Consider the following 22,087-nt stretch of genomic DNA (forward strand, 5'->3'; position numbering starts at 1 on the left):
CTGAGTGTCACATTTACCAACCAAATCCTTGAAGATAGCCAAACGACATTCAGCATTTTCTTCTAATATCTCTCGTTCCTGAAGGAGAGTTTCCCTTCATAACAGAAATTAATCCCATTAAGAAACAGAAAAAGCACTACTTTGTGCTTTTATTTTAAATTTCTAAGATTAAGTTCATTATAAATTAAAAGTGAGTTTAAATAATCATTCATGTATAATTCACAATCACCGTGGGGATTAGTAACAGCTATTTTCAAGCCTGCATGAAGGTCAGAATTCAGAAGTCACCTAATATAAAATAAAAAGCCAAAAAAAAAAATTTAAACAATAAAATCTCAATTTTTACCAGGACATGAACGAAAAAACTTACTTAAAGTCAGCTTCCCGTTGAGCCAAATACTGAGTAAACTCCTGTGTAACTTCCTCACGGATTTTAAATTCCAATGTTAACTTTTCTTTTCTTTCATCTATTAGTTTTTTTTTCAAGTCTTCTATTAAATCCAAAAGTTTCTAAAATATAAATAATAAAATTCTAATTAAAAAAACAAATATATTCCAAGAGAAAGACTGTCCAAGTGTTCAAAAATAAAACTTTTTTCATTTAGATTGTAATTATGCACCCTTTTATTAAAGATGATATTTTCACTGAAAATTATGTATTTGCAGAGATTCACTGATCTGAAAAATCAAGTACGCCTCTCCACATTTTAGAAACAGACATACAGTAATTCAAATGTCTCACTGTCTAGCTACACAAAGAAAGAAAAGAAAATAAAATTTGAGGATCTACTATCTACCAGAAACTACTTTGGGGAGTTCATATTTTATTTCATTTAATCCACACAACCCTCTGTAAGCTTGGTAGCAGCATCCACATTTCTTAGGTGGAGAAAGTAAAGACCAGGTCTGTGGTACACGTTTAAGTTTGAGTTTAAAATTAGTCTGTCAAAATATAAAGTTGAAGTATTATATGGAGTAGTTACTAAGAACCCCCAAACACGTTCCAAGATGACAAAGAGAATGTTACATAAACTTAACCTATTGGGGACTTCCCTGGTGGTGCAGTGGTTAAGAATCCGCCTGCCAATGCGGGGGACACGGGTTCGAGCCCTGGTCCAGGAAGATCCCACATGCGCAGAGCAACTAAGCCCGAGCGCCACAACTTCTGAGCCTGCACTCTAGAGCCCGCGAGCCACAACTACTGAGCCTGCGCTCTAGAGCCCATGAGCCACAACTACTGAGGCCGTGCGCCTAGAGCCCGTGCTCCGCAACAAGTGAAGCCACCGCAATGAGAAGCCCGTGCACCGCAACGAAGAGCAGCCCCCGCTCACCGCAACTAGAGAAAGCCCGCGCACAGCAACAAAGACCCAACACAGCCAAAAATAAATAAATAAATAATAAATTTTAAAACTTATCCTATTGGGCTTTTATAACTACTCAAATGAGAGCAACAACTGTCTTTGAAAGCACATACATAATTAATCACGTAATACAGACAATGAATAAGGCAATTACAACTTGACATCATAGCCAGTATAGATATGTAATAAATCATAGCATTCAAGAAAAAAGCCTAATATTCTTTTTTAAGGTTTTTGATTAAAGTTTCTCAATAATAAATTAATTAATAAACTCTCTCAAAGTTACAGATCTTTCAGTTTTTCGATTTTGTATTTGAAAATATTTCTATAGATATCCTGACTTTGAAATTCTGCTTCTAAGAACTTATACTGAGGAATTAATTATATAATAGGACCCAGCGTTTTGGCTGTAAGAATGGTCATTGTGTTTTTTGCAACAGTGAGTGGTTGTACGTAAGTAAAGAAAAAGTGAAACCCAGCTCAACAGTCAAAGAGATGGGTTCAACTATGGTACCATCATACAGTAAACTACTGTAATGAATTATGATGACATATTTATAATTCATACTTTTCACAATTTATTTTTAAGTGAAGAAAATTAGGTTACAATATTATAATGTATAGTAAAAACCTACTAACGTGAGCGGTAGATTAGAGAGAGATTTATATTTAATTATTTTCCTCTTTTTCTTTTTCTAGATTCCACCATGATTATATAATATCTTTATAATTTTAAATAACCACAGACTTTCCCACTGTTTAAAATAATAAATAATAACTACTGAAGAAGAAATGTGGGAGACTTAGAGAAATCTGCATGAATGTGGGAATACCTTGGAAAATTGGTTTCTTTCAATAATTCTCAACAACAATTAGTTTTCTGTCATTGTTAGCATCTGATAAAGTTTTTGGTGAAAAAAATTCTGGTTGGTTAGCCTAGTTAAATGAATTGTAAGTGTAAATATGCTAATATCAATATATTTCATAATGATCTTTAATACAATCCTCTAATTAAAATGCTAATAATGTAAAGCATGCAAAGCCTATAATCATTTTCATTTTTAAAAATATTAGAAAAAAACTTCAATGAAATTTTAATTTTAAAGTACCTAGTCATAAAATAAATAAATAAAAATAAAGTACCTAGTCAACATTATAAGATATGCATTTACACTATATAATCCTTTATAAACTACAGCATTATTTTTCCCTAATAAATTCTGAAATTCTACTAACATTTTAAGTTTAATGGACATTCTATATAAACTTCAGTTTTGAGAAGATCAATAAAAACTAAAATAGGACTATTAATGGCTCATTTTGTCACTGAGGGAAGTACTACATTACCTTGGAAGAGATCCAAGGTAAACAAGGTCCAATCACATAGTAACCAGATAAACTGAGACTAGTGGCATCTGAAGCTTTCATTTTCATTTCCAAACAACACAGGCACAACTATAGCTTTCAGGGACACTGAAATAAACTATTAAAATGAGAGTATTTAACTCAATACATCACCCATCTACTTAGACTTCTACAGTCCAAAAGAGTACTATGATGTCAGATGTGGCAATACCACTGAAGCACATCCATGAGCACAGGGTTACCAGTGTTCCTGTGACGCTGGTAAGAAGACTCCATGTATACATATGTAATAGTTATGACCAGTTAATGAGGGGAACTGGTACTGTGGACATGATCTATATTTCAGGATTAATACAACTTAAATGTATGTGTGAACTGTATTTGGACAGAGGATAAAAGAACCGCCACTGGGCTTCCCTGGTGGCGCAGTGGTTAAGAATCCGCCTGCCAAGGCAGGGGACACGGGTTCAAGCCCGGGTCCGGGAAGATCCCACATGCCACGGAGCAACTAAGCCCGTGCGCCACAACTACTGAGCCTGCGCTCTAGAGCCCGTGAGCCATAACTACTGAGCCTGCGCGCCTAGAGTCCATGCTCCGCGACAAGAGAAGCTACCGCAATAAGCCCGCACACCACAACTAAGAGTAGCCCCCGCTCGCCGCAACTAAAGAAAGCCCGCGTGCAGCAACCAAGACAAAACACAGCCAAAAATAAATAAATAAATTAAAAAAAAAGAACCGCCATTAAATCTTATTTGTTTACCATAAATATTAGACAACCAAACAATTTTTGTTTTTGAATAAATAGGATAATCGGTACTGGGCAGACATTTTGCACAATTGTACTTAAGACTGCAAAGTAAAAGTCTGGTGGAGTATGCTAAAATCACTGGGTGAAAGGATACTGGGGAACAAGATATTAACATGGCGTCAAAGCATCTTCACAGATGATATGCCTTTACAATGAAGAGAGATCTAAACACAAAACCTGAACCAAATGAGCAAAATTTAGCATCACCAAAAATGGGGAAATCAGACATCAGCTGCCTCCTGATGTGATGTAATGAGAAATTCACAACTTCACCTATATAATAGGCTTACCTAAAGTGTGAAACCTGAATCAGGAAATAATAAGACAAATCCAGACTGGAGATATTCTACAAGACAACTAACCACAACTTTTCAAAAACATCTACACTAGATTAGAGATTAACTAAAGAAACATGATAATCAAAAGCAATGTATTAACTTTGGTTATAGATCAAAAACAAAGTGGCTATAAAGGAAATACTGACCACTGGATAAATCTCAATATGGACAATATAACATTACGTTATTGTATCAATGTGAAATTGCTTAGGTATGAAAATGGTCTTTTGATCATGAGGAAAATGTCCACGTTCTTGGGAAACATGCTGAAGTAGTTATTTGTAATGTGTCATTATGTCTGCATCTTGTTTTCAAATGATACACCAAAAAGATGTGTATTCACACACTCACAGAAAGAGAATTAAAGTAAATACGGTAAAATGTTAGCAACTGGCAAATCCAGGTGAAGTGCAAATGTGTATTCATTGTATTATTCTTTCTGTGGATGTGAAAATTTTCAAAACATGAAGATGAAAGACAAAATTAGTGTATTGTTAAAAAAAATGAGAGAAACAGCCTTAAGAATTATTAACCCTAACTTCAGAATAATAAATAAGCCAACTTTAGAAGTATGAGTTCTTAATACATACTCTCTTCTCCTCATGGCTACTGAAAGCCTTATCATCCTCTAATGTTTTATCTAGATCTTCATCAGTAAATTCACTTTCCACATTTTGCTTTTCTTCAGCTTTTTCTAGATCCTCAACCAAATCTTCATCTTCCACCACATCTTCTAGACTACTTTCCCATGAAATTGTGGATCTTTTTTCATTTAGTATTTTATTATCTGAACTATTAATATCTAGTGATACATCTTGAGAAGATTTGACAGGTCCGAATGATTTCTCTTGAGAGGAATTTAAAGTGTCTGGAACACAAACCTGTTAAAATATTCAATGTAACTTTTAAAACAGAAAAGGCAAGAACTGTCCACACAAAACAAAAATTTTATAAATTTAAGTCAAATGACAACTTGAGAATTAAAAAACAAAAACAATGCAAACAAATATGCAAGAAGGAATTAGCATCCTTAAATAAATATTTGATAAGAAAAAAGCTAATTACACATGTATACTACAGATAAATTTACTTTCCTGGGTTAAGTTCTTAGTATCAATACTATTCCTAGCAGGGGGTTTCCTGATTAGCCACTAAATGAACCAGACGGACAGCAGAGCAGACAATCTGCTGCAAGGATTACTCGAAATTTGTAATGGGTAAGTTTATTTATTACTGAGGTCATTTTACTCTTAAGCAGGGGTAACTTTCAATATTTTTCCTATGTCCTACTACTTTATCAAATATTATTTTAAATTTTCAATTATTTTCTAGGTTTAGAGCTAGTGCAAAATGTATTACCTACTCCAAGAAAAAAATCATTAATACTCTAATGATAAGAAGCTTAATAAATTGTGCAGAAATTTAATTATATTTACTTTTTGTGCAATGGCTGAGAACTTCAACACATTGAGTGTCTCATCATAGGCAAGAAAACATTGGCTGATGTTGACAATCATACATATTTTCCCTTTACCATTGAAAAAACTTTGAAAATAGTGGGTCAGTTTACTTTCCCGGAAAGGCACATGCTGTTGAAACCTATGGAAAAATTTTTCAAAAAATTGTAAGTTAAAACAAATCTCATGAAGTCAGTATGCTGATAAATTTTACAAAGAAATAATATAGCTATCATGGACTTAAATTCTAGGTTAATAACTAGTCCCACCTATAATAATCATTTTCTGTTTATTCATGTTGTTTTATTTAAATACTACTACTAGTTTTAATAGTAATTCTAATACTAGGCAAAATGTAAAGAAAGTCACATTGAATTGGGTTGTGTTTTCTAGTGTAGGCCAATTACGCAATATATACACCTTAACTAGAAATGGTATAGGCTGATTCATAATTAATGCAGAAATCTATGACATCTAGAAAAACAGAATGCATTAATAAGAATAACATGGTTTTAGATGCTAAACCAGCATCATCAGAAGCTTACTATCCAAGATGTCTGTTGATATATATTTGCTATGGAAAATATTGTGTTTACCTGATGAGCCACTGGCATTGACTGACATTTTTTTTTTACTTCTATCATTTTTTTAATCCAAGATCTCTAAGTAATTTTAATTACAATCCATATATAGTCATAAGAAGCAAGTTAAAAACAAGAGAACTTTCTAAAACTAGCAAAGCTGAAGGTCTAAATATTGTAATAATATGCTAATAACATGTTCAGCAACTCTTACTTTGACTTTTCACTGTTCTTCAAAACATTGATACACTTTCCCAGAGTCAATAAAGAAGTGTTGATGTTCCCAGTCTCTCTTAACCTTTCACCTTCATTCTGTGTCTTCATGCTTCGTTCTGAACCAGCAAGATCACATAAAGACAATCTAAAAAAAAAAAAAACTTTAAAAAATTCTTCAAAACAATTCAGAATAATTACAATTTAAAGAATGCTCAACTTACTCACTGACTCGCATTACACGAGGCATTTCCGATTCTTCAATCTGTAATATTCTAATAGTGAATATGCTGTGACTAAAAGATGTAAACAAAGATCAAATATTATCATTCACTTTTAATTTCTGCATTCTAAATAGGAGAGACAAGCATCTAAATCAACATCTATTTATATCTTAATACTAGCCATAGCTCCAGCGCTGCATTCTCCAACTAGCTGTCAGATATTTCAATTCAGTGCTCCACTATCACCTACATACCACCCAACTACCTAAAACCAAATATCTTATCTTTCTTGCATTTAGCCCCAAATCCTTCAAACCTACTCTTCTTATTTCTATTAACGAAATCATTTATAATAAAGTCTCAATTTGCATGCAAAGATATTACTAGTTAAAACGGTATTATTTACAGCTTATCTACTTTGAATATATACCTAAAGCAAAGTATACATCTGGCCTAAATACAGGCTTATCTGGATTATATATTACCTTCACTCCACACATGGGGGACAGGGCTCTTTCCCCCTTAAGAGAAAACCTGTTTTAAGTATAAACTTAAACTTATTTTCTTTTGTCTCTCATCCACCAATCCCTTCCATCAAAAACATCCTTCCTTTTTTTTTTAGCTATACATAAACATGTATCATACATATATGATATATGATATATCACATATGATATATGATACATGATATGTATATCATATCATATATCATAAACATTTAAAAAAAAATCCTTCCTTAGCCCTTTGAGATTTTGGCCCAACTCAGTATGCATACAGTGTCTATGTTCATGGGGTAAGTAGGAAAAACACAGAGAAAAGTCCACCGTTACAGGCAACTAAAATACTGAGCTTAGATATTCACATACAGAAAGAGTAAAAATACCTCAGACTGAGTGTAAATTAGTAAATCTTACGTTAGAACAAGAAACAGTCCTGATAATCTTATGTGTTTAGTGCTCTTCAGTTTACAGAATGTTTTTATGCCTATGAATTCATTTAACATATCAGAGAACCTACTGTCCACTTTAATCTTAAATTAGTTGTGTTTAAATTAGCACACCTCAGGCTTACACCACAGGGTTTACTCCTTACCTTCTACTAGAAGCATTGTTCAGTTTTGTGAAAGCAACACTCTGGTGCTTTATTCCTAGTTTTAAAAGTCTATATGCTTCTTTGGCATCAGATACTTGAACCCATTGTAGATCTTTAAAAAATAAAGAGGACACATATCAATTTATAAAAACACAGCATTTGCAGTACAATGTAATCTCTTTGAAGATATGTAATCTCTTTCCTAAAGACATATAATAAAATCTTTCTTTTAATAACACGCCCTAGGTATAGTCAACTCAGCTATTCCATACTCCATTAGAAAATAAGTACACAAGGGACTTCCCTGGTGGTGTAGTGGTTAAGAATCCACCTTCCAATGCAGGGGACGAGGTTTCGATCCCTGGTCGAGGGACTCAGATCCCACATGCCATGAGGCAACTAAGCCCGCACGCTCTAGAGCCCACGCGCCACAACTAGAGAGAAGCCCACGCGCTGCAACGAAGATCCCGCATGCCGCAACTAAGACCCAATGCAGCCAAATAAATAAATAAATTTTTAAAAAAGTACACAAGAAGAGGATATTATAATGATTTTCCAGTATTTAAGTAGTACAAACACAGAAAGTAAATGTTCTTCAACAGAATCTGCCAAAGGGAAAATTAAAAATAGGTAAGATTCCTTAGAACTAGGAACTAGACATCCAGAAAAAAAAAAAAAAAAGAATACATTACAGATTAAATCTAGAAAATTACCTAGCTATGAGACATTATAGACTGCAATTCATCTGTGATTCATGAAGTCAAATTTATTGAGTCACAACTAGCATTTTGTAAAAATGAAGTACAATATAGAAAACAACAAAGTGCATTCCTTGTAGTAAGGGTAAGTATAATTAATGAAATTTTTCAATTGTATATATGCATATATATACATATGCAGGTACAGGATCATGATGTTATTAATATGTATTTCCTACTGTGGGGTAGTGATTTTTAAAAGGTTGGAAAAACAGCACTATGGAACAGAAACATTTATTGATACATGGCTCCGAAGTTTGAATACTGTTACAAAGCAGCAGAATAATGTGAATACCCACACACACAGCTTTTCCCATCCACTAAAATCCAATCAATAATACTCTAGCAAATACAACATTAAACTAGACCCCTTTACCTTCAAGTTTAATTAACATACCAAAACATACTTTCAAAGCACAAACTATTATCTTGATGTTAATAATCAGTATACAGGACTTCCCTGGTGGTGCAGTGGTTAAGAATCCGCCTGCCAATGCAGGGGATACGGGTTCGAGCCCTGGTCCGGGAAGATCCTACATGCCGCAGAGCAACTAAGCCCATGCGCCACAACTACTGAGCCTGCGCCCTAGAGCCCACAAGCCACAACTACTGAGCCCGTGTGCCACAACTACTGAGCCCGTGTGCCACAACTACAGAAGCCCATGTGCCTAGAGCCCGTGCTCTGCAACAAGAGAAGCCACCGCAATGAGAAACCCGTGCACTGCAACAAAGAGCAGCCCCTGCTCGCCACTAGAGAAAGCCCGTGCACAGAAACAAAAACCCAACGTGGCCAAAAATAAATAGATAAAAAATAAAAAAATAATTAGTATAAAAATTTTCAATTTCTAGTCTTCTTTCCTATAACAAAGCCTAGAAAGGAATTTCAGAGCAATAAAGTAAAAAATACTCATTAGTATACCTTTTATAAAAGAATAGCCCTTTACATCTTGGGAAAGGCGTAGCATCTTTCTCTTTTGGAATTTAGATGAGACAGGAACAAACAAATCATAAATACATTCATTGTAAATCTCAAAGAAAGAAACCCACACAGAAAATTTTATATTATTATCCATATTCAAGCTTGCGTGTTCACAGTCTCTCATGGACTCTTCAAACTCTGGGATATTCAAAGAGTTTGTTAAACTTCCTACAGAAAATAAAAAAGATAATCACAAAATTAAATGAGACAATAGGATAGATCAAGACTCCTGGACTTGAAAAACTAAGTATATTTAATCTTTTGACCAGCAATGTTAAAAACTTTTTGGACCAAAGCAGATATAAATATTTGTATTAACCAAAATCCTCTTCTTATCTTTCTTTTCTTTTCTGCAAATACGCTAATAAACGTAAAAATAATTTTATGCAAAAATTAAACATAAAGGACAAAGGAAAAATTGTCTCTCTCTCAAAACAACATGAAAGTTAACAACCAGTGAAAGGGACTTATTTATTAAGTCCAAATAAAACTTTACAATGACTGATATTTCATATAGTTATGTACCATTTTCCAAGTATTACTGTTTATTAAAGAAATTAAATCACCAGAAGTGATTCAAAAATTAAAAGCTTTTCAAATAATCAACATTTTAAAAGTAAATGAGAAAGGAAACCTTACCATAAAGAGTATCAGAACTGTCATTATGCATAACAACCTGAAAAAGATTTTTTTAAAAAAGTTAAGAAACATTGTTAGTTAAGATTAAATAACCAGTTTATTAATTACCTATCCAAGTAAGTCACCTGCCTTTCATCTACTCAATTAAATGACCTCTATTAATTTCCTTCCTAGTGAAATAATACATTCTAATAATAGGAAATTTGGGAAACTACAGAAAATATTAAAAAGGATATCATCATATATAATCACTGCCATTCAGAGGCAATTACTAGTAAAATTTCAATATATTCCCTTCTATATTTTTCCCCACACTTATTGCATTGTAAGCTTTTTCTCTGTATAATGAAAAATTATTTGTAAACATTTGGTGGCTGCCTAACTGAAGAGATGTGATGTGAAATGACTTAACTAAATAATACTAAGATAAACATCGTAATATATTATTTTTTTCTTCTGTAATTTAATTGTTCCCTTAGGCGATATACCTAAATCTGAATTGTTGGATGAAAATATGAACTTTTTTTTAAGTTCTCACTCTTAGTATAGTATTGCCAAATTGCTTTGGAGAGACACATTTTACAATCAATATATGAAAGTGAAAGTGTGTGTATCTCACATCGTACACCTGAAACTTCTTTAATATTGTACATCGACTATACCTCAATAAAAAGAACTTTTAAAAAAAGTGCATATCTCAAGTTTTTAAAATTTTAATAATTTCATAGGCAAAATAATATTTTGTTTTAACTAGATAACTTGTTAGGGAAAGTTTTTTTCATTATTAATGACTTTAATTTCCTCTATGAATTATCCATGCAATTATCCACCAATCTCCATAAATTTTGTTAAAATACTCACTATTTTACTTGCAGAGACCATAATCATGGATTCTGAACTTTGCTCTCCACTGAGCAACAATATTTTATTACCTTGAAACACTGATTTCTAAATTACTTTAAGAAGAAAATCCCCATCAGTGTTTTGAATATATTTATAAAGACTGTTAATAGTTTTTAACAATTTTAAATAGATAAAATAAATGTCTGAAAGCATAACACAAAATCCACAAGGCAAAGAAGGAATAAATAGACAAGTATACTTTATAAAAAAAATTTTTTTTAATAAAAAACTATTAAAAAGAAGAAAGAAAAGAGGAAAAAACATAACCTAACAGATAAGACATGTGAATTAAGGTAGTAAGAGATTTATGACATGTTAAATGAAAGAGCAAGTTACAGAATGTCTGTATAATAAAATCTCATTTTTGTTAAAAAAAAAAAAGAAGACCATATCCTACATATAGAGAAAAAGATATGAAGATATATGCAACTATATATGACTATGAAGATATATGCAACTATATATGACTATGTTTGTGTGTGTATATATAGACACATACAGAAAGCTCTGTACATAGATTTTTTTGTGTGTACAGAGAGAAAAAGATCAAAAAGGATATGTTCATATCTGCTAATATTGGTTTTCTCTTCAGGAATGGAATTATAGGAAATTTTCACTTATTTTTCACATTCTCTTGTTTAGATTTTGTGTATACATATTACTTTTACAATTAAAAAAAGGAATTTTTAAAAATCATTATATAGAAAGTTGCTGTTTCTACAGCAACCAAAAAAGATTTAAGAACCATTTACATTTGTATTGTTTAAACATTTCTGTTTGTACAGTATGAAATAAGAAGAGATGACTTCAAAAAAGCTTTAATACATTTCTCAAAAAGAAAAGACAATAGCCACAAGCACCACAAAACAGTCCAATATAGGCTGAAACAAACTAAAGAGCTACTAAAAGGTCAGGATTATGTATATTTTACATACTAAAATACTCCCATACCTCTTTAATTTGCCGAAGCAATGCACTTTTGCTAGCTACTTCTTCTTTCTCTTGGTCTGGTGATAAACGTAAGTATTCTCTGGACCTATGTGGTTTAAGGTTCATCTTTGTACACAGTCTTTCCTGAAGACTATCAAATAATACATTCAAAGTTCGAGGTAGAATGCCAATATTTTCTTCTGTGCCTATGAAAAGAATTTTTGTTTTATACTCTCTTAGAGTATAAGAAAAGAGGAAAAAAACACTCTTGAACTACCAAGGCTCCTTTTATACCACTAACAGGCAAGAGTAAAAAGCTGAGACAAAAGTGACAGAAGTTGAAGGATTACTCGGTTTTCCATCATTTTGGTCTTCACTGTATAATTGACATTTTATCAACTATTATTCTGATGCAAAACCTGAAATTTTACATTCAGATCAGGCTTTAAGATTGGCTATCATTCATTATCACAAAGTATAAAAGTAAAATAAAATATAAAGTGTTTCCCTGGTTATCCATGCTTAATTCCCTATGTCACATCAATCCTTTTTCTAAGGTTTTTTTTTTAATTAATTAATTTATTTATTTTTGGCTGCATCGGGTCTTCATTGCTGCACACGGGCTTTCTCTAGTTGCAACAAGTGGGGGCTACTCTTCGTTGTGGTGTGTGGGCTTCTCATTGCAGTGGCTTCTCTTGCTGCAGAGCAAGGGCTCTAGGTGCGTGGGCTTCCGTAGTTGTGGCACACAGGCTCAGTAGTTGTGGCTCACGGGCTCTAGAGCGCAGGCTCAGTAGTTGTGGCTCATGGGCTCTAGAGCGCAGCCTCAGTAGTTGTGGCACACAGGCTTAGCTGCTTCGCGGCACGTGGGATCTTCCCAGACCAGGGCTCAAACCCGTGTCCCCTGCATTGGCAGGTGGATTCTTAACCACTGCCCCACCAGGGAAGCCCCCTTCTGAGTTTTTATCATCATGTAATTCTCTATCATATGGGTAAAGTAGTCAATCTGAATTAAAAGCCATTGGCAATACACATTCAATATGCTATTACTATTAAAAATGGAGCAAATGTGCTAGGCAATGGAAACATAACTATAAGAAGTATTATGAAAATGAGTACATTATTAGTGCCTCTTTTTTCCTTTCTAGTAAAAATAAAACTATTTACCTTGAAATGTATAAGTTTTTCCTGAATTGGTTAGCCCATAAGTAAAAATCAGCCGACTTTGTCCTTTCAAGAGGTCTTTAACTGGCTGTAGAATGCAACCCTGGAAGAATTCCTTCTGTGTAGTTTCTGGGCCAAAAACCTAAATAAGCATTTTTTAAAAAAAAATCTTTTTAGAATATTCAAGTTAATATTCACAATGAGTTCTACCCTTTCATGTTTTTAGTAGTTAAAAGATTTGCCCTACAAGATTCATTCTTAAAATAGTTGCCATATCCCCAATTCCCACAAATACACCTGCTAGTTTAACTACTTTCAAAAAGCTTTTAAGATAGAAATCTGACCCAACCAATAACTTTTCATCTAGATTTTGAAAAGAATACTTCCCTCCACCAAAAAAAGATTGCAAGAACTCTACAAAGATTTTCTCACTTCCAATTATATATTTACACACCTGAAATTGGAGTCCTACCATTGAGAAAAAATACCAGTACCTAAGATCTAAGTTTCATAAGCACAAGATGTATATAGTTCATTACATACAATTAGGTAGCAATTTAGCCTAAGACAAGTTTCTTTTCCTGGAAAGAAAAATCTTCCGTTTCACATGGGTACCTACCTTGGAAAAACTGAATGTCTGTGCCATCTGCCCAGAGTTTTTCTCACTTAACCGACCAAGGATACTTTGAGGATCCTTCAGCACAACGGTCTGTGAATCCAGAATATACACACAGCCCTAGAACACAAATAAATAAATAAAAACTAACAATAAGTAAATTAAAACAATGGTATTTTGCCCATTTAATGGAAGTAAAACATAATATTAAATTCAACACAAACCTCAGACTCATGTTCTTTTTCTGACTGTGTGAATGGTCTTACTCGAAGACAAACCTGGAGATAATCTTTGGATTCCAAACTGTTTGCCTTAAAAGGAGAAAATATTTTAAAAATAAAAAATATGGCTTTTCAGAGATCATCTTTCTTTAAAGTGGCTGATTGCTATAAAACAATCTGAGATTATACAAAACCTCTAAGCAAACAGTGACTCTTCTGTTTTTAACCATTTTACATGTTTAAAGAAAAACAAATCTGTTTTTAAAAAAACAAAAATACCACAGAAGACTCAATTTCCTCTGCCTTCTATATTTATACTTGAAGTTTACAATATGCTTCTTTGCCATAAGATCCTAACCTTTAAAACCAATACAAATAACAAGGCTCAAAGTCGCTAAAACACAGAAGTGTAGAATAAATCACAAGTAACCAGAACAGTCTATTAACCCAAATGCTCAATTCCATCACGCACTTAGAATTGTTTTTGCTGTATTGCATTCTCTTTACTGCTTCCTTTGAGGAAGAAATGAGCTTAGTTCATTTTTTAAAAAATAATTTTAAGTAAATGTTTTAATGTTTTTTTTAAAAAAAAGGAAACAATGACTTGAAAAACACAACTCACCAAACAAGACACAAGAAGTAGACGATTTGAATAACCCTATATCTATTAAAGAAATTAAATTTACATTCAAACAAAATAATCCCACAAAAAAACTCCAAACCCTGGTAATTCATTGGTAAATTCTCTCAAACATTTAAGGATATAATCACACAAATTAAAGACAAACTCTTTAAGAAAATAAAGGAAGAGAGAACACTTTTCAACAAATTTTGAGTTTGCCATAACCTGGTCACCACAACCTGACAAAGATATCCTCAGAAAAAAATTACAAAACTATATCCCTAATTAAGATAGAGGCAAAATGTTCTCCAAAGTGGCTGTACCATCTTCTATTCCTACAAGCAATGGATGAACATTCTAGTTGCTCTGCCTGCTCACCAATGGGTGGTGTGGCCAGTCTTCTTCATAATAGCCATTCTAGCGGGTGTGAGGGTGGTATCCGATTGTGGTTTTAATTTATGCATTTCCCTTTTGACTAATGATGTTGAGCACCTTTTCAGGTGCATATTGACCCTACGTATATCTTCTTTTGTGAAGTGTCTGTTCAAATCTTTTGTCCATTTTTATTAGACTGTTTGTTTTCTTATTATTAACGTGTAATTGTTTTTAACATATTCTGGATAAAAGTTCTCTGTCAGAATAAAAAAGAGGCAAAAATCCCCTAACAAAATATTAGCTAATATGTAAAACAGGATAGTACATCCTAACAAAAAATGGTTTATCCCAGAAAAGCAAGGTCAATTTAGCATTCAAAAATCAATTAGGGTACTTAAAAACATTAAAAGAATGAGAAGAAACTTTTATCTCTAATAGATGCAAAAAAAAAGTGCATTTGAATGATGACATGAATTTGATATATGAATTCAACATCCATTCATAATAAGAATTCTTAGCAAACTGGAATAGAAGGGAACTTCCTTAGCCTGATAAAGAGCATTTATAAGAAACCTATAGTTAACATCATACTGATGTTATACTTTCATCATAATGATGAAAGACTGAATCAAATATGAGTAGCAAGATGAGTAACAACCCAGGGATTTCTGCTCTCACTTCTATTCAACACTGTACTAGAGGTTCTAGAGATTTTAGCCAATGTAATCAGGTGAAAGGAGGTGGGGGAAGAGGAAGAAGGGGGGGAAAGAGAGAGAAAGGGAAGAGGAGGAGGAGGAGGAAAAGAAAAAAAAAGCAAAAGCATCCAGAATGGGAAGGTAGAAATAAAATCATCTTTATTCACAGACAACATGAACATCTACATACAAAAATCTGACATCTTCAAAAAAGTTACTAGAACTATTAAATGAGTTTAGCAACGTAGCATGATAGGAGATCAAAATGCAAAAATCAATTGTTTTTCTATATGCTGGGAAGAAATAGAAGTTGATTTTAAAGAGCGATACCATTTATGATAACCTCAAAAATTATGAACTACTTAGAGAAAAATCTTACAAAAGATATGAAACACCTATATACTGAAAACTAAAAAACAGTGCTCAGAGAAAGTAAAGGAGACCAAAATAAATGGAGATACACCTTGTTCATTATTTGGTAGACTCAATGTTGTTAAAATGTCAATTCTTCCAAAACTGATCTATAGATTCAATGGACTTGCAATCAAAACCACAGGAGGCTATTTTTTTTTTTTTTTGGTAGAAACTGACAAGCTCATTTAAAAACTCACAGAGAAATACAAAGTACCTAGGACAGTCAAAACAACTCTGAAAAAGAAGAAATTTGGTAGGCTAACACTACCACCTGATTTCATCACTTATTTTAAAGTCACAGTAATCAAAACAGTGGGGTATTGGCAGCCAGACAAATAGATCAATGAAACAGAATACATAGAGTATTCAAAAATAAACCTCCACATACAAGGGCATTTAATTTATGACAAAGGTGCAAAGGAAATACAGTACAGAAAGGATAGCTTTTTCAACAAATTGTGCTAGAACAACTGGATATCTATATGCAGTAAAAAAATAGGAATTTGAATATACACCTCACATTATATAAAAAATTGATTCCAAATGGATCATAGACCTAAATATAAAATTAAAACTGCAAAACTTCTGAAAGAAAACATAGAAGAAAATCTTTGTGGCCTTAGGTAAAGGAGTTTACCTTTGTGGAGTTAGGTAAAGATTTCTTAGATACGCCACAAACAGCACAATACGTAACAGAACAAACTGGTGAAACGGACTTCATCAAAATTAAAAACTTCTCTTCCAAAAACACTTAAGGGATGAAAAGACAAGCCATAGAGGAAATGCTTGCAAAGGACATATCTGACAGACAGATGTATCTGGAAAACATAAAGAACACTTAAGATTCAATAAGAAAACAATCCAATTTTATTTAATGGGCAAAAGATTTAAATTGACATTTCTCCAAAGATATACAAAAGGCAAATAACCACATGAAAACATATTCAACATCTTTAGACATTAGGTAAATGCAAATATCAATGTGATACCGATACATACCTATTAGAATGACTAAAAATAAAAAGATGACCCGTAATAGCCAGCATAAAATTGAAAGAATAAAGTTGGAGGACCGACAATACCCAACTTCAAGATATATTATAAAGCTACAGTAATCAAGATAGTGTAGCACTGGCAAAAGAACAGAAACAATGGAACAGAAGAGAGCCTAGGAATAGATCCACATGAATATAGACAACTGATGTTTGACAAAGAAGCAAAGGCAATACAATGGAGCAGACAGTCTCTTCAACAAATGGTGCTGGAACAACTGGACATCCATATGCAAAAAAATTAACCTAGACATAGACTTTACACCCTTCACAAAAAGAACTTAAAATATCTGGATGACCTTGGGTTTGGCAATGACTTTTGTGATTCAATGCCAAAGGAATGATCTATGAAAGAAATAATTGATAAGTTGGGCTTCGTTAAAATTAAAGTTTTCTGCTTTGTGAAATACATAGTCAAGGGAATGAAAAGACAAGCCACTGACTGGGAGAAAATATGTGCAAAAATATATATCAAATAAAGGACTATTACCAAAATATACGAAGAACTCTTAAAATTCAACAATAAGAACACAAACTGATTAAAATGGGCCAAAGATCTTACCAGACACCTTACCAAATAAGATATACAGAGGACAAATAGCATATAAAAAGATGTTCCACACTGTATGTCATCAGGAAAACGCAAATTAAAAAGAGATATCACTACACACCTACTAGAATGGCCAAAATCTGAACACTGACAACACCAAATGCTGGTGAGGATATGGATCAACAAGAACTCTCATTCACTGCTGGTGGGAATGCAAAATGTTACACCCATTTTGGAAGATAGTTTGGCAATTTCTTACAAAATTAAACATATTAGTACCATACACTCCAGCAATCACGTTCCTTGGTACTTAACCAAAGGAACTGAAAACTTAACATCCACACAAAACCTGCACGTGAATGCTCATAACAACTTTATTCACAGTTCCCAAAATGTGGAAGCAACCAAGATGCCCTTCAATAGGTGAATGAATAACCACACGAAAACATATTCAACATCTTTAGACATTAGGTAAATGCAAATGTCTGTTTGATACCAATACATAAAAATATCCATACAATGGATACAGTACATCCATACAATGGAATATAGTTTAGAACTAAAAGCAAATGAACCATCAAGCCATGACAAGACATGGAGGATGCCATGACAAGACGTTAGATGCCTACTGCTAAGTGAAAGAAGCCAATCTGAAATAGCTACTGTATAATCCCAGCTATATGATACTCTGGAAAAGGCAACAATTTGGAGACAGTTAAAAGATCAGTGGTTACTGGGGGTGGGGGAGAGACAAACAGGTGAAACACATGAATTTTAGGGCAGTGAAAATACACTGTATGATACCATAATGATGGCTACCTGTCATTACACATTTGTTCAAACCTACAGAATGTACAACACCAAGAGTGAACCACAATGTAACTATATAGCAAGGACTCTGGGTGATGATCATGTGTCAAAGTAGATTGATCAGTTGTAACAAATGCACCACTCTGGTAGGAGATGTTAATAATGAGGGAAGCTATATGGGGGTAGAGGGTATATGGAAAATCACTGTACCTTCTGCTCATTTTTGCTGTAAACATAAAACTGTTCTAAAAAATAGTCTGTTTAAAAACAAATAAATAAATAAATAGATTGACGACACCAAGTGTTGGTGAGGACGTGGAGAAACAACTCTCCTACACTGCTGCTGAGAATACAAAATGCTATTATCACTTGGGAAAAGTTTGGTAGTTTCTTAAAAATGATCCAGCCATTCCAATCCTAGGTATTTATCCAAGGGAAAAAAAATAAAGGCAATATATGTCCATATAAAGATTTGTACACAAAAGTTCCTAGAAGCTTTGTAATAGCCAGAAACTATAAACACAAATGTCCATCAGCAAGTGAACGGATAAACAAATTGTGGCATATCTAAACAATGGACAATAAAAAGGAATTACCTATTGATACATACAACATGCATAAAACTCAAAATAATTATGCTTAGTAAGAAAAGAGTACATACTTTATGATTACATTTATATAAAGCTCTAGAAGTACAAACTAATGTTTGATCAGCGGTTACTTGGAGGTGTGATGGGAGGGAGGGATTACAAGGAGGCACAAGGAAACTTTTAGGAGTAATGGAAATATTCACTATCTTGACTGTAGTGACAGTCTCACAAGCATATGCATTATGTCAAAACTTAAAGACTATACTTCAAATTTGTACAGTTTATTGTATCTTAATTTTACTTCAATAAAGCTGTTAAAAATATAATTTACAATAGCATCAAATGCCATGAAATGCTTAAGAATATATTTAACAGAAGATATTGAAGGCCCCTACACCGGCCTTCAACAAAAGAAGTATAAAACATTGCTAAAACCTTAAAGACCTAAATAAATTGAGAAATATACCACAATCGTGAATTAAAACTCTCCAATATTATTAAAATATCAATTCTCTCCAAATTGATTCATAGATTCAATGCAATCCCAGTCAAAAATCCCAGTAGGCTGTTTTGTAGAAACTGGTAAGTCAATTCTAAAATTTATGAATATATTTACAAAGAACCTAGAAAAGGCAAAATATTCCTAAAAAAGAAAAGCAAAGTTAGAGAATTCACACTACCTGATTTCACGTATTATTATAAACCTACAGAAATAGACAGCGAAGTACAGGCATAAGGATAAGCAAATAGGTCAATGAAAGAGAATAATCCAGAAATAGATCCACACATAGATACACAGCCATTTGATTATCAATAAAGACACCAAAACAATTTAATGGGGAAAAGAAAGTCTTTTCAACACATAATGTTCAAGTAACTAGATAAGTGGAGGTTAAAAAAAAAAAAAATCAACCAACCAATCAACCTGGATCCCTACATCAACTATACACAAAAACTAATTCAACATGGATAACAAATATAACCATTAAAACAGAAGCTCTAACCATTTCTAGAAGAAAATGTTTTAAAAAACCTTCACCACCTTGGGCAAAGATTTCTTAGGACTTACAAAAGAAATCACCGTAAAAGAAAAAAAAGTTAAATTAGACTTCTTTAAAATTAAAAACCTCTATTAATCAAGACACTATTGATCTGATAAAGGATATGTATCTACAATGCATGAAGAACTCTCACAAATCAGTAATAAGACAAACAACCTAATTTTTTTAAGTAGGGAAATGATTTGAAGAGACATTTTACAAGAGAAGGTATAGGAATAGCCAAGAAATACTTGAAAAAGTGCTCATTTAGGGAAATGCAGACTAGAACCACAACAAGGTACTACTACACACTCATAAAATTACCAAGTGTTGGCAAAGAGGTGGAAGAACCGGAACCTGCATACATTGCTGGTGCTGGTACAGTCGCTTTGGAAAACAGTTTCAGTTTTCTGATGAAGTTAAATATGCACTTACCATGTGACCCACAATTACTCGTAAGTATCTACCCAAGAGAAATGAAAACACAAGTTCACAGAGAGGCTTGCACATAAACGTTCAGAGAAGCATTATTTATAATGGCCCCAAAATGGAAATCACTCATACGTCCATCAAACTGTAAATGGATATGTGGCATATCTGCACAATGAACTACTATTCAGCAATAAAAAGTAACAAACTACTGACACATGATGCGTGATGAATCTCAAAAACATCATGCTAAGTAGGGATCAGCAAATTTTTTGTGTGTAAAGAAACACAATATTTTAGGCTCTACAGGCCCTACAGTCTGTCACAACTACTCAACTCTGCCACTCTGTTGCAAAAGCAGACCTAGAAAATAAGTAAACCAATGAATATGACTTGTGATATTTGAATTTCATATAATTTTTACATCATGAAACATTTTTCTTTTGATTTTTTTTCTTCAACCATTTAAAAATGTAAAAACCATTCTTAGCTTGTAAGCAATACAAAAACAGGCAATACAAAACCAGGCCATTATTTACCAACCCTTGTATTATATGAAGGAAGGCACACACAAAAGTCTAGTAATGTATAATTCCATTTATACACCAAGAGGCATTTATCCCTTCCTCCCTTCTTTTCTTTATCTATGATTAAATGAGCTAAAGTAAAAGAGCCTAGCACATGATGGGTATTAAATAATTATTATCCTTTTATCTATGTTCCCTATACTCCTCTTTCCCCCTCCATCTTTCTTTATAAAATGGGTTAGTCCATCTCTCTAAGGCATCGAAATTAATAATCTAATCTGTAATAAATAGAATATAAATGGATTGAAAGTAAATGTACAAGAAAAAGTCTATAAACACAGCAAACATAGTGACAGTAGGTAAGGTAGTAGAAAGACTTATTTCTTAAACACTACTAAGATAATTTTTTTTTAATCTGCATTATTTTTTAAACTAAGGCCTGCAATTCCTAGGGGCATAGTGGAATATTTTACATTTCTGAGGGAACCACAGCAGTACTTGACACATGTGGAACACCACGAACTATTAGCTTGAAGAAGTTCAGTTTCAACCTTAGATCACACTATTTCTTTTGATGATGTCATATCTTAGTGAAGCTGGATTTTCCAGTGGTGGTTGTGATAAAAAGCAAGTACGACCCCAAAACAATGAAGAATAGGAAATGCAGGTGGCAGTGTCTAATTTGATTCCAAAGCTTGAGAAGTTGTGCAGCACCCAAAATGCACACATATCCCATTAGTAAGTAACCGTGGTTATTGAAAACTAATATTTAAAAATTTCATAAGTTATTTTTTCCTCAAATGGCTACTAGGTCAGGGCATAAAGAGTCATTAAGATGTCTGCACCTACTACGTGAAAAGGAACTGTTATGTATTTAGGGCACCATGAAAAAATTGCTGAGATAGAAGTTTGCCTTAAACCTACAAAGTTTGGAAAGCTCTGCTCTAGTTGTACCTGTCCAAGAGTGTGTGTGTGTGTGTGTGTGTGTGTGCCCATTTGCACTCAATCATGATAATCAACATCATACTTTTCTTGTACTTACCTCAGTGCTCGAAGCAACTAAGGAAAATTCACGAGAGAGGTCAAGCTTAATGCCATCAAAATTTATTTCCGAAGGCCTTGCAACTGGGTCAGCACTGAAAACATAAGATGGTCTAGGCACCCCATCTTGATTTACATTAGATTCCATTCTGCAAGAATAACAGTAACTTCCTTAGATAACCTTAATAAATCAGCATATAAGCTATCCATAGTTTATAAAGTCTGTGAGTCCAGCCCACTACTTCTTGCCATGTAACTACATTTCCAAAAGGAAAACATTAGACTATTTCATCTAT

General features: G+C 33.3%; 1 protein-coding gene across 1 annotated transcript in view; it reads right to left on the reverse strand.

Annotated features, from left to right (window-relative positions):
* KIF20B (kinesin family member 20B) overlaps positions 1-22,087 on the reverse strand; it is a 74,558-nt gene that overhangs the window by 49,193 nt on the left and 3,278 nt on the right. Inside the window, exons 3-16 of the mRNA XM_061195329.1 lie at positions 21,793-21,940; positions 13,650-13,736; positions 13,429-13,545; positions 12,813-12,951; positions 11,670-11,854; positions 9,816-9,852; positions 9,117-9,344; positions 7,440-7,551; positions 6,348-6,419; positions 6,125-6,271; positions 5,309-5,471; positions 4,463-4,753; positions 371-510; positions 1-94 (exon numbers count right to left, since the gene is read on the reverse strand). The exon at positions 1-94 is cut by the window's left edge and continues 45 nt beyond it. Coding sequence (XP_061051312.1) covers positions 1-94; positions 371-510; positions 4,463-4,753; positions 5,309-5,471; positions 6,125-6,271; positions 6,348-6,419; positions 7,440-7,551; positions 9,117-9,344; positions 9,816-9,852; positions 11,670-11,854; positions 12,813-12,951; positions 13,429-13,545; positions 13,650-13,736; positions 21,793-21,939 — 1,959 coding nt within the window. The 5' untranslated portion in view covers position 21,940. The remainder of the gene's footprint in view (positions 95-370; positions 511-4,462; positions 4,754-5,308; positions 5,472-6,124; positions 6,272-6,347; positions 6,420-7,439; positions 7,552-9,116; positions 9,345-9,815; positions 9,853-11,669; positions 11,855-12,812; positions 12,952-13,428; positions 13,546-13,649; positions 13,737-21,792; positions 21,941-22,087) is intronic.

Source organism: Eubalaena glacialis, chromosome 1 (genome assembly GCF_028564815.1).
Source record: "Eubalaena glacialis isolate mEubGla1 chromosome 1, mEubGla1.1.hap2.+ XY, whole genome shotgun sequence".
Lineage (NCBI taxonomy): Eukaryota > Metazoa > Chordata > Mammalia > Artiodactyla > Balaenidae > Eubalaena > Eubalaena glacialis.